The sequence below is a fragment of the Salvelinus alpinus genome, chromosome 1 (assembly GCF_045679555.1).
Source record: "Salvelinus alpinus chromosome 1, SLU_Salpinus.1, whole genome shotgun sequence".
NCBI classification, from domain to species: Eukaryota; Metazoa; Chordata; class Actinopteri; order Salmoniformes; family Salmonidae; genus Salvelinus; species Salvelinus alpinus.
The window spans coordinates 94,521,237-94,534,831 of NC_092086.1; the positions used below are offsets into that span (position 1 = coordinate 94,521,237).

Consider the following 13,595-nt stretch of genomic DNA (forward strand, 5'->3'; position numbering starts at 1 on the left):
AAAGAGAAAGACAAAGGAAAACAGAAAACAACAATGCAAAAAACAAAAGACTTCAAGGACAACGAAAATCATAACAGCCAACTGAATATATTTGAGTGCATGTGTGTCCGTGTGTGCATTTGAATGAGAGTGTGTGTATATGCGTGTACAAACACCTGCACGGCATCAGCCTCAGGCAACCAGGCATTAGCTGTAACAACACTGCCCCTCAGTATCATTTAAACTTACTTTTGTTATGTTTTATTTTGACTTTATTTTTTAAATTTTATCTTTGACCGGCATTCTATCCCCTGCCCAGCAACTTCACTCCCACTTGTCTACAATTCCACATCCCAACCCTCAGCCGCTCCCATCTATCTCTGCTGGCCACCCTCTTCAGATTTCTACGCACCATATATCTTTCAACTATGCTGTGATGTTTAACATACAATTTAATACATTTAATACATACATACTAATCGAATAGAATCCACAGATTGCGAGCTGAAGATAAATACTTTTACTAAGAGTATTAGTATATCAGTAATTGACTGACCCAGTCTCTCCAGATCTCCTAACAGTACTATTTCTAGGGTCAATTTTAGATCAATGTTATACATTTTCAGACATTCCTGAACCTGAGAGCAGAAACAGGCTACCTGAGGGCAATACCAAAATAAATGGTCTATTGCTTCTGTATCCTCACAACAAAATATGCAGAGTTGCGATGATTGTATGCCTCAAATATTCAACATCTTGTTGGTGGCAAGAATTATGTACAATAATTTTAGCTGAAAAGCACAAAGTCTTGAATCTTGTGTACCATGGAATCGGTACATCAAAAATCTCTTCCCAAAAACGTCATTGCTTTGCCACATTTTTTTGGCAGTTTTACTTTAGTTCCTTGTTGCAAACAGGATGCATGTTTTAGAATATTTTTTATTCTGTACAGCCTTCCTTCTTAGGTTAGTATTGTTGAGTAACTACAATGTTGTTGATCAACCATCAGTGTTCTCCCATCACAGTCATTAAACTCTGTAATGGTTTTAAAGTAACCCTTGGCCTCATGGTGGCCTCTGCGAGGTTTCCTTCCTTTCCGGCAACTGAGTTAGGAAGGACGCCTGTATCTTTGTAGTGACTGGGTAATTAATAACCACCATTCTCGAAGGGATATTCAATGTCAGCTTTTTTTTACCCATTTACAAATGCTTCTTTGCGAGACATTGGAAAACCTCTATGGTCTTTGTGTTTGAAATTCACTGCTCGACTGAGGGACCTTACAGATAATTGTATGTGTGGGGTACAGAGATGAGGTAGTCATTGAAAAATAATGTTAAACTTTATTAAATCAAATCAAATTTGATTTGTCACATGCGCCGAATACAACAGGTGTAGTAGACCTTACAGTGAAATTCTTACAGTACTTACAAGCCCTTAACCAACAACGCAGTTTTAAGAAAAAATACTCCCCACTATTTTAGCCATGCAGGTCCAGTTTTGGATGTGCGTAAAAGCCTCCTAGTTTGTGTTGTTTTAATATTACATGCCCACGGGGAGAAATGATGGTGCCTGTAAATGTGACCTAGTCTTGTTGTTGTTGTTGTTTCCTTTTGTTTCGAAATTAATTAGAATTATTAGTTCTCTTTTTATGCCTTATCAATAATTAATTTATTCTTGCTTATTGACAATGTCCATGCTCAGCCATAATGTAATTTACAGTAGGCCTAGCCCCTATCAGTGTGAATTCTATTGAAGCCATGCAATTACTTAGAACAATGTGGACTGCAAATGGGTTCAAGTTAACCTATTTATCAAAGATGGGATAGGTCTACATTTTGTTATTTCGTTTCTGTAAGTCATTTAACAAACTATAACGGACTAACATTGGAATTGGAGTTGATTCCAAGAAGATACATAAAAGACCGTAAATACACAACCTGAAGCAACCACATATTTCGCCATGGAGCACGTTCTGATTGGTCAGTGAGGGGCCAAGTCTCGACACATCCCTGAACCTATAGCGCTACCGCCTGCACTTAGATTCACCATTGCGTTAGGTTTATAAAAATAGAGCGCTATGGGGTATTGTGTGTAGGCCAGTGACAAAATCTCAATTTAATTCATTTTAAATTCTGGCAGTAACAACAACAAAAAAAGTCAAGCGATGTGAATACTTTTTGATGGCACGGTATGTGATCGTTTACAAATGCAAGGTTGGAAATGATTATGTTTTAGTCAAATAATATATCTGGGCTTCTTGCGGTCAATTTGCAGTCTACAAATGATTTGTAATTATGTTCTGTCACCCTGACCATGCGCTCAAGAAACAATTGGCCTGCGGCTGAATCTAAATGATGATCTCTGATATAGGAGAAGAATGTCCTTTGGACTATATTATAGTATATCGATCTAAAACAGTATGGGTCAAATATTGATTCAATATACAGTACCAGTCAAAAGTTTGGACACACCTACACATTTAAATTATATATTTTTCTTTTTTACTATTTTCTACATTGTAGAATAATAGTGAAGACATCAAAACTATGAAATAACACATATGGAATCATGTAGTAACCAAAAAATGTTAAACAAATCAAAATATTTGTTATTTTGTAAAAAATATTTTATATTAGAGATTCTTCAAAGTAGCCACCCTTTTCCTTGATGACAGCTATGCACACTCTTGGCATTCTCTCAACCAGCTTCACCTGGAATGTTTTTCCAACAGTCGTGAAGGAGTTCCCACATATGCTGAACACTTGTTGGCTGCTTATCTTTCACTCTGCGGTCCAACTCATCCCAAACCATCTCAATTGGGTTGAGGTCGGGTGATTGTGGAGGTCAGGTCATCTGATGCAGAACTCCATCACTTTCCTTCTTGGTCAAATAGCCCTTACACAGCCTGGAGGTGTGTTTTGGGTCGTTGTTCTATTGAAAAACAAATGATAGTCCCACTAAGCCCAAACCAGATGGGATGGCGTATCGCTGCAGAATGCTGTGGTAGCCATGCTAGTTAAGTGTGCCTTGAATACTAATTAAATCACAGACAGTGTACCCAGCAAAGCACCCCCACACCATCACACCTCCTCCTCCATGCTTAACGGTGGGAAACACAAATGCGGAGATCATCCATTCACCTACTCTGTGTCTCACAAAAACACGGCGGTTGGAACAAAAAATCTCAAATTTGGACTCAGACCAAAGGACTAATGTCAATTGCTCGTGTTTCTTGGCAAGTCTCTTCTTCTTATTGGTGTCCTTTATAGTGGTTTCTTTGCAGCAATTCGACCATGAAGGCCTGATTCACGCAATCTCCTCTGAACAGTTGATGTTGAGATGTGTCTGTTACTTGAACTCCGCGAAGCATTTATTTGGCCTGCAATCTGAGGTGCAGTTAACTCTAATGAACTTATCCTCTGCGGCAGAGGTGACTCTGGGTCTTCCTTTCCTGTGGCGGTCCACATGAGAGCCAGTTTCATCAGAGCGCTTGATGGTTTTTGCAACTGCGCATCTTGAAATTTTCCGGATTGACTGACCTTCATGTCTTAAATAATGATGGACTGTCATTTCTCTTTGCTTATTTGAGCTGTTGTTGCCTTAATATGAACTTGGTATTTTACCAAATAGGGCTCTCTTCTGTATACCACCCCTACCTTGTGTGTCACAACACAACTGGCTCAAATGTATTAAGAAGGAAAGAAATTCCACAAATGTACTTTTAACAAGGCACACCTGTTAATTGAAATGCATTCCAGGTGACTACCTCATGAAGCTGGTTGAAATACAGTGCCTTAGACCGCTGCACCACTCAGGAGCCTAGAATGCCAAGAGTGTGCAAAGCTGTCATCAAGTCAAAGGGTGGCTACTTTGGGCCTCCAGAGTGGCACAGTGGTCTAAGGCACTGCATCGCAGTGCTAGCTGTGCCACTAGAGATCCTGGTTTGAGTCCAGACTCTGTCGCAGCCAGCCGCGACCGGGAGACCCATGGGGCGGCGCACAATTGGCCCAACGTCGTCTGGGTTAAGCAGGCATTGTGTCAAGAAGCTGTGTGGCTTGGCTGGGTTGTGTTTCGGAGGACGCACAGCTCAGCTCAGCGATGGGACAAGACTGTAACTACCAATTGAATACCACGAAATTGGGGAGAAAAAGGGGAAAAAAAAAAATATATATATATATATTTTTTTTTAATAATAATAAAAATTAAAACATAAAAAATATAAAATATATTTAGATTTGTTTAATACTTTTTTGATTACTACATGATTCCATATGTGTTATTTCATAGTTTTGATGTCTTCACTATTATCCTAGAATGTAGAAAATAGTAAAGATAAAGAAAAACCCTGGATGTGTCCAAACTTTTGACTGGTACTGTACATAATATCTTTCAACATTCAGATCCTCAAGTAACACATACATTATATGGAGGCATGCCTGTAATTTACAGCCTTCCCTCCCTTCTCCATTCAGTGTGGGCTGGAAGCAGTGCTTCTTGTCTGCCTCCCTCCCTGCCTGCCTGCTCACTACAGTAATTGGTTGGCCATGTCAGGGGACCTGACTAAGAAATTGACCACTAACTGAAAATTCATCTCTGCGGCAGTGATCATTCTCTATTGAGGAATATCATAAATGACACATTTAAGAACATTACCTTGAAGCAGTTCACTAAAATATGGGCCCATTTTAACAGCACACTACTCCCATCTACAGATCTGAGCCACTACTTGATAGGTGTTCATTACGCATTCATATAGGAAGGCGGTCGGGGTGGCGGAGGGAGCAGATATCATTGCTTCGATTGGAGGGATGACTAAATGACTCTTGTCAAAGAGAGGGGCAACCTGCCATTAACTATAACATCAGAACCATCCTACTGTTCCCTCATATTCCTAGCCTCCCTCCTGATACTACTGGCAATCACAGGGGGAAGGTAAGCTGAAAGGTATGAGAAAGGCCCAGGTTTACCAGGAGAGCAGAACACCCTGCAACTTGAATTAAATGACATGAGAGGCTTGGGACTGTGGTCATTATTGATACATGTACAGCAACTTTGCCTATGACACAGAAATCTATATTTCCCCCATCACACACACAAACATGCACACACGCACACAGAAAAACATCTGTCAGGAGCTATATGTCTCCGCGTCGGAGAACATCTATTTTACAGTGGGGAAGTGAGCGGCAGAAACCAAATAGATATCCTGAAATGTGAGGCCTCTGGTCTGTTTCCTCTCCCCTGAGTTAGATTATACAGACGTCTCTCTTACTCTACTCTCTCTCTCTCTCTCTCTCTCTCTCTCTCTCTCTCTCTCTCTCTCTCTCTCTCTCTCTCTCTCTCTCTCTCTCTCTCTCTCTCTCTCTCTCTCTCTCTCTCTCTCTCTCTCTCTCTCTCTCTCTCTCTCTCTCTCTCTCTCTCTCTCTCTCTCTCTCTCTCTCTCTCTCTCTCTCTCATTCTGCCACTTCCCTGCCTCTGCATGTAGTTCTCTCTGTGCTAAAGCAACTCCCACTAGAACAGCTTTACTTCAAAACATTACTTCTGTTGTGTCACTTTGACAAGGTCAGCCCTGACTCAGAGTTGGAGCGGCAGCTTTCTCCCTCCTGAAATGTACCTTCTGGTCTTTTCATTTAGTGAATATATTTTGATTAGAGGATAATTAACTCTGTTACAACCTGCTGAGATGAAACATCTAGCTACAAATCCAATGGCAGCAGCTGATGACAGTTACCAGTCTGCTTCCAAACCCAAACTCCACCATATTCACATTGTGCCACAGTTTCTCTTCCTGCCCCAGTGTGCCAAAACTATCTCCCTACTTGGACAATGTGGACACATCACCTTCTGACTCAAAACACCTCCAACAAAACACAGGACACTCAGGAAGAGGTGTCCAAAAGAGACAAGGTTTTCAGGCTTGTAGTTGTAAAGCACTGCACGGTGGCATTTGAGAAATTGAGAATATAATTGATTAATACAAAACAAAATAAAACACTGTATTTGTATTTATTATGGATCCCCATTAGCTGCTCTTCCTGGGGTCCAGCAAAATTAAGGCAGTTTAAACAATAAACTGTGTGATATATTCAGATGTGTATAGCAATTAAAGAGGAATAATACAGTGGGTCCCAGTGAGCCCCAAAATCAGTGTTTCCTTAACGCTGAGTGTGTCTGAGAGGTCCCATCTGTCAGAGAGGCACTGCAGCGTGGCGTGTAGTGCTGCTGTAACATGGTGTGTGTGTGTGTGTGTGTGTGCTCTGCTGACTGACTGACAGACAGTGTATCACTCCCTCCCTCATCGTCCCTGGCCGTCCTACCAGTCATCCATCAGGGCTCATCAGCATGGCCAACAGCAGCCCATTAGGCCCAGCACACAAGTTTGCACAAATTAATGACAATCTCTGCCTCATGATAAATGTCACACTAGTGCTGAAGTGCTGTCAGTTTCTCACGGTTCCCTCCACACGGTGCCACACTGCAGCTTCTTGGTTCCACTACAAGACCGTGGTTCCACTACAAGACTGTGGTTCCACTACAAGACTACGGTTCCACTACAACACTATGGTTCCACTACAAGACTGTGGTTCCACTACAAGACCGTTGTTCCACTACAAGACTACGGTTCCACTACAAGACTACAGTTCCACTACAACACTACGGTTCCACTACAAGACTACGTTTCCACTACACTACCGTGGTTCCACTACAAGACTATGGTTCCACTACAAGACCGTGGTTCCACTACAATACTACGGTTCCACTACAAGACTACAGTTCCACTAGAACACTACGGTTCCACTACAAGACTATGGTTCCACTACAAGACTATGGTTTCACTACGAGGCGTACCATCCCACAATGGTTCTACTATGATTCTACTACACTAAGATGTTCCTCACCAACCAGGAACCCTCTCCATGAGGAAGTGTGGGTGAATGACTAATGGTTATGTGATAAGCTACCCAATCAGCACCCCCTCTACCAATTGACAGCATAAATAAACGTAATGCATAGAACAGGTGTTAGTCTGTAGCACACACCACCACGTGGTGATATACAAGGCCACCTGAAGAGATATCTAGAGAGATGAGGTGAGACCTTATTGTCATTCAGCCTCCGTCTCCTGGCCGTCTCGTAGATGAGGGCGAGGGAGTTGGTGATCAGGAGGCCATTGAGAGAGAGAGAGAGAGAGAGAGAGAGAGGGGCCATTTTCTCAATAACTCTCTCGCTCCTGATTCGCTCCTGCCCTGGGGGCTTCACAGTAATCAGATCTGAAAAGGCTGTGAATGGAAGAGGGAGCGAGAGAGGGAGAGAGAGAGAGAGAGAGATAAAGAGAGAGAGAGCTACAAAGAGAGAGAGAGGAAGAGAGAAAAAGAGAAAAAGAGAGAGAGCGAAAGAGAGAGAGAGAGAGAGAGAGAGTGAGAGAGAGAGAGAATGAGAGAGCGAGAGAGAGTGAAAGAGAGAGGGGGATACTCAGACCCAGTACTTCTCCAACCAGCAGATCAAGGCCTGGGTAGATGAGTGCAGCCAGGCAGGAGATTCAGCATGTCACCCTGACATGGGACTTCCCAGAGAGAAAGGAAGGGGCTCACCAGAGGCCAGGAGCACCCCTGGTGGGCAGAGCGGAGTGGAGAGGAGAGGAGGAGAGTAGTAGGAGAGGAGGGGGTAGTTTCACTGGGTCAGAGGGACACCCACATTCTTCCACTACGTCAACCCATCTATACATATACCATCCCGGGTGCAGTGCTGCTCCACACATGAACCCTGCGTGATTAAGTAAGTCCTCCAGGATCCACTCACACACACACACACACACCATGGTCAGAACACGTCTCAATGTGCACTGACCCTAACTGTCACCGGACCCCTAAAATGATGAGCTCCCAAGCAAAGAATGGTATGTCTGTCTGTCTGTCTGTCTGTCTTTCTGTCTGTGCTGTCTGTCTGTGCTGTCTGTAGCAGAATGGCAGGCCTACTTGGAAGGGTATACCAAAGGGATAGCGCCAGGAGCTATTATTATAAATCTTAACATTACAGGGAGTCATGTCCAGTGGATATCTATGAATTATCTGAGATCTCGGTATTGAGAGAATGTATTAGGTTCATTTCAGAAATTACTTAATTGGGGGAACTCAGATATTAAATCCTGAAAAAAATCCTCTTGTAATACTAAGGTCAAACCTCTGGACCTGGGGCCTGTGTTTTTATTTCTGCTGCATTCCCTCGCAGACGATCGCCTGGCATTGAGTTGACTATATCCCCTATTAAAGGAAGGGTTCATCATGCAACTGTGGAATTGCCAGGCTGTCATTGTAAATAAGAATTTGTTCTTGATTGACTTGCCTGGATAAATAAAGGTTCAATAAAAATGTCAATAAAAAGCAACAGATGGCAGGAGGCTGAGATGAGAAGAATCAAAACACACAGAGACACTAAAGTGTGTGAATACAGGGCCCTGCCTGCCACAGGATTTCACTTAATAATAACAATGATAATAATGACGATGAGTGGAATTAGCAAGTCAAATACACACAGCACAGGCTGTTAGCAGATGATGCTTCAGATACAGCTTTGATCTGAAGCTCCACAAGTGGTTTCTAATAGAGGAAAGAAAAACAGGAAGAAGCTAGCTGAACTCCCCAAACCCTCTGCTCTGTTGTCTTAGAGACGCTCCTCAACCATCTCATTACAGCACAGAGAGAGAGAGCAGCACATCAACTTCTGCTATTTTCAACAAGACAAATAACCTGGAGTATTTGAAGTAGCTTTTTATTCTCCTCATTTTCTCTGAAGTTACTCATCTGATGATAACGACACATGCAATTCCCTGCTAGTCCAATTCAATCCAGCCAGTCGATGGATGGCACAAACAATGCTCCCATCCACTGCAGGGAAAACGAAATAGCAGCCCTGGCTTGGTGCTCCCTGAACGATGAAACCATTTGATGCAATATCATATAAAAATCGATAGCATTGTCTTGGTCTCATAGAACTGCGGGCAGACATTCTCTTTTCCCTGGGCTCAAGGAGCAGCTTGTCTGTGACGGAGAGAGAGAGACAGAGAGAGTGAGAGTGAGAGTGAGAGTGAGAGTGAGAGTGAGAGAGAGAGAGAGAGAGAGAGAGAGAGAGAGAGAGAGAGAGAGAGAGAGAGAGAGAGAGAGAGAGAAAGAAAGAGAGGGAGCAAAATATGAGGATGGAGAGGGGAGAGGGATCAGAACGACTACAATATCTAATCTCCAGCTCAGATAACCAGATAACCAGGCCTGTTTCGCCTCTCCTCCCGTCTCTCAGCTCTCCTTTAATCCTCTCCTTCTCTCCTTTACTCTTCTCCTTTCCTTTCCTCTCCTTTACTTTCCTGCTCTCTTCCTCCATTCTCTACTCCTCCTCTCATCTCCCCATCTCTTCTCCTCTCCTCCAATGCTTTCCCCTTTCCTCTCATATCCTCCCTCTCTCCTTATGTGATTCCTATGGGAGCTGTGTAAGGCTTTGATCAGCAGGGACTGTCACACACACAGAGCGACACAGGGCGATGAGTTAGGGCAGAGGATGGCAACAGGTGGCCCAGGGGCCAAAACCGGCCTGCGGGAGATATTTTTAGGCACCCCAAAGTTTTTAGCCTTTTTTTTCTTATTATTTATACTTTTTTGTTGTTGAATATTTTGTAAAAAAATACTAAAATCACCAGGAATTCAGCAAAAAATGTGTTTCATATAATAAATCTGTTCCCAAGTATTCCCACAAAAAGAAAATGGATATGTGATTGTGTCTAAATGTACTGAAGATATGAAATGATTGCTATTTTCAAAACAATCTATTTTAGGGCTTAGTTGTTACAGTTCATATGAGGAAATCAGTCAATTGAAATAAATGAATTAGGCCTTAATCTATGGATTTCACATGACTGGGAATACAGATATGGATCTGTTGGTCACAGATACAGTACCTTAAAAAATTGACCTCATAAAGGGCCTCAAGATCGAGTCAAGTATTTCTGTGCATTCAAATTGCTATTAATAAAAATAAATTGTGTTCGTTTTACGTAGCTTATGCCTGCCCATATCATAACCCAACCGCCACCATGGGGCACCCTGTTTGCAACATTGACATCAGCAAACCACTCGCCAACACGAAGTCGTTCACGTGGTCTGTGGTTGTGAGGCCGGTTGGACGTACTGGCAAATTCTCTAAAATGACGTTGGAGGCGGCTTATGGTAGAGAAATTAACATACAATTCTCTGGCAACAGCACTGGTGGACATTCCTGCAGTTAGCATGCCAATTGCACACTTCCTTAAAACTTGAGACATCTTTGGCATTGTGGTGTGTAACAAAACTGCACACATTTTTAGAGTGGCCTTTTAGAGTGGCCCTGCATTAGACACACCTGTGTAATGATCATGCTGTTTAATCAGTTTCTTGATATGCCCACCTTTCAGGTGGATGGTTTATTTTGGCAAAGGAGAAATGCACACTAACAGGGATGTAAACAAATTTGTGCACAACATTTTTGAGAAAAAAGCTTTTTGTGTGTATGGAATATTTCTGGGATCTTTCTATTTCAGCTCATGAAAGATGGGACAAACACTTTACATGTTACGTTTATATTTTTGTTCAGTGTAACTATGTTCCGGCCCCCCGATCATGCACACCAACAAAAATCGGCACGCGGCTGAATCTAGTTGCCTTCCCCTGAGTTAGGGAGAGCCAGTAAGGTCATACATGGGAGAGCCGGTCCCTAGTGGATCTGTTTCTACTACACCGCCCCTGTCAGTCAGCTCCTATGGTCCCGAAGGAGACCACATAGTAAAGGAACGAGTCCCAACCCATTGAGTGACAGGAAGACAGCATTCCCTCTAGCCTATCATAGGCCACAGGGCCAACCCAGTCAGTAGGCTATACACAGTGTACACCCAGGGGGACTGGAGGGGCACACACTACAGAGACTCACAACTGTCTGCTGTACATCAACATGTGACATGAAACAGATGGCTACAGTATGTCCTGTGATATTGAGCATGAGTCATCTGATTAGCTGAACTGACGGAATGACCATACACTTTCGACTGTGTGCTTTGAAGCAGAAGACAACAGCAGTGAGGAGTGATGAGTCAGATCATTACTGGGCTTCCTGGAAGGCTCTAATCCCTGGTTAATGAACTCTTCCTCTGCCAATGACTTCCCAGCAACACTCTCTGCCTGCCCTGGCTGGCTGCAGTCAAGGCCTGTGTGTGTCTGGTGTGGGTATGGGTGGGGTTGTAAGAGAAGGACAGGTTCCTCTCACCAGTCCCTCAACCTGACAGGTGGAATTCACACACACAATTTCACGGTTTCTGGGCAGTACACACCACTGAGCTCCCCATCCCAGAGACCCATCGAGTGCACACACAGACACAGGCACGTGCATGCACACACACACACACACACACACACACACACACACACACACACACACACACACACACACACACACACACACACACACACACACACACACACACACACACACACACACACACACACACACATCACACCACACAAACACATACATGCACGCGCATGTAAACACACACACACGCGTGCGCACACACACACACACACACACACAGGCGTGCGCACACCTGCCCACAAACACTCACACATACACAGGCGTGCACATACACACACACGTACACCCCACACAGACGTACACCCCACACACACCGTTGACTCTTTGCTATTAACACTCCATTAAAGAGGAAATCAAACATTAATCCTTCAACACCAACCTGGAATTGAAAAGAAGAGTGGACTCACCATTTTATTATTGATTTCATGAAAATGAATTTCACAGACTTTCTCTACGACGTCTTCGCCCTCGAAAGTTATGAAGCCAAATCCTGTGCAGAGGTAGAGAGTGAGAGAAAGGGAGAGAAGAGAGAGATACAGTGAGTTAGGGGGACTTTGCAAACTTCAGTAACTAAAAGGAAAGCCACCACAGGCCTGATTATTATCATGAGCTGCATGGAGAAACTCTGCCCGGCCGTCTTTTGGAGAGGTAGAATGGCGTCAGCGCTGAGAGGAATGACTGAACAAGGCAGACATTGTCTTCTTTAAATCAGCTATATGATGAAATCTCAGACATTATTAGAGGCACTGGAGGACCTTCTCCACAAAGAGAAGATGGAAAAACAGCACAAAGCCCATTTAATGAGATTCATGGGAGCTGGAGCCTTAGCATCTGAATTTCATTAAATGCATTTTGTGTTCCCCTTCATTGAAATTTCACTGTATAAGAAGCCCTCGTTTTTATGTTAATGCCAGACTCGGCATATCTGAATGTGTCATTGACCGTGGGATTTTGGGGGTATTTATAAGATAAAAGCTTAACCCCTTCCTCTACCAAGGAGGCAAGGCTGCGAGACAAGACAACTGCAGCCTTGGCACACCAGGGAACAGCAGTGCTCTTTTCTCTGCTGTTTTGATGGCTGACGCACAAAGCAATGTGCCTTCTTTATGACGCGGGTTCAAAGGGAAAATTATTTTCTATTGAAATGTGTTAGAAAGGAAGAGCTAGCATGAAAAAACAAACAAGAAGAAAAGAACAAGTGCGAGTTAATGGGAACCAGCTCCTATTCAGCCTGTCCTACTGTATACAGCAGACAGTCAGACAGACAGTTAGACAGACAGACAGTCAGACAGACAGTCAGTCAGTCAGACAGACAGACAGTCAGACAGACAGACAGTCAGACAGACAGACAGTTAGACAGACAGACAGACAGACAGACAGACAGTCAGACAGTCAGTCAGTCAGTCAGTCAGACAGACAGACAGACAGACAGACAGACAGACAGACAGACAGACAGACAGACAGACAGACAGACAGACAGACAGACAGACAGACAGTCAGACAGACAGTCAGACAGACAGACAGTCAAGATCACCTCAGCCTGGGTTTAAACACACATTACCATAAACAATCACCATGATAAGTCATTATCAATAAGTCATTATCATGGAGTTCAACAGATGATGATGGGCTGAAGAGACATTGTGACATGTTGAATGTGATATGGGTTTTGATTTGTCAATTGACGTTAGAATACAAGAGGTCAAAGGGCATGTAGCCTGAGTACATTGTGTTAAACTGAACCTATACCATACCCATAATAGTCAATACCATATGTGTAATCAGCCTATTCTAAACACAAACACCCAGTCCATAATACTGACAGTCAGCATCCTCCTGGGTTTAGACAGACAGGGCTTTCACATTAAATGGAGGATAAACAGGGTCGGGGCCAGGGGTTAGAGGTCAGAGGTGAGACGAGAGAAGATAAGGAGACGGCAGGGCTGATAAGACCATGGGTAAATAAACCAGCGCCTACCCCCTCTATTCCACTGTGACCTTTGAGTCATTAACACTTAACTCTGACAGCAAGACAAAGGGGAGAGTGTGTAGTACACATTAGTCACTTTCACCTGTGCTTAGAAGCGTTTCTAAAGCTCTCTTTACAATGACTGCTGCTGTTGACTGTCACCACATAGCCCAGGGGCAGGTTTAGTGTGTCATGTTACTGTAACATGATAACACATGCAATACAATGCACATTGAGCACTAGCACTAAACTGCCTCTGGAA

At 43.4% G+C, this 13,595-nt stretch overlaps 1 protein-coding gene across 17 annotated transcripts in view; it reads right to left on the minus strand.

The window, feature by feature from the left end:
* LOC139535283 (RNA-binding protein Musashi homolog 2) overlaps positions 1-13,595 on the minus strand; it is a 355,126-nt gene that overhangs the window by 82,150 nt on the left and 259,381 nt on the right. For all 17 annotated transcript variants that reach the window (XR_011667097.1, XR_011667098.1, XM_071334639.1 and 14 more), the window contains one exon: positions 11,772-11,854. Coding sequence is in view for 15 of the 17 variants with exons in the window: in XM_071334639.1 (XP_071190740.1) it covers positions 11,772-11,854 (83 nt within the window). In the remaining 2 variants the exon portion in view is untranslated. The remainder of the gene's footprint in view (positions 1-11,771; positions 11,855-13,595) is intronic.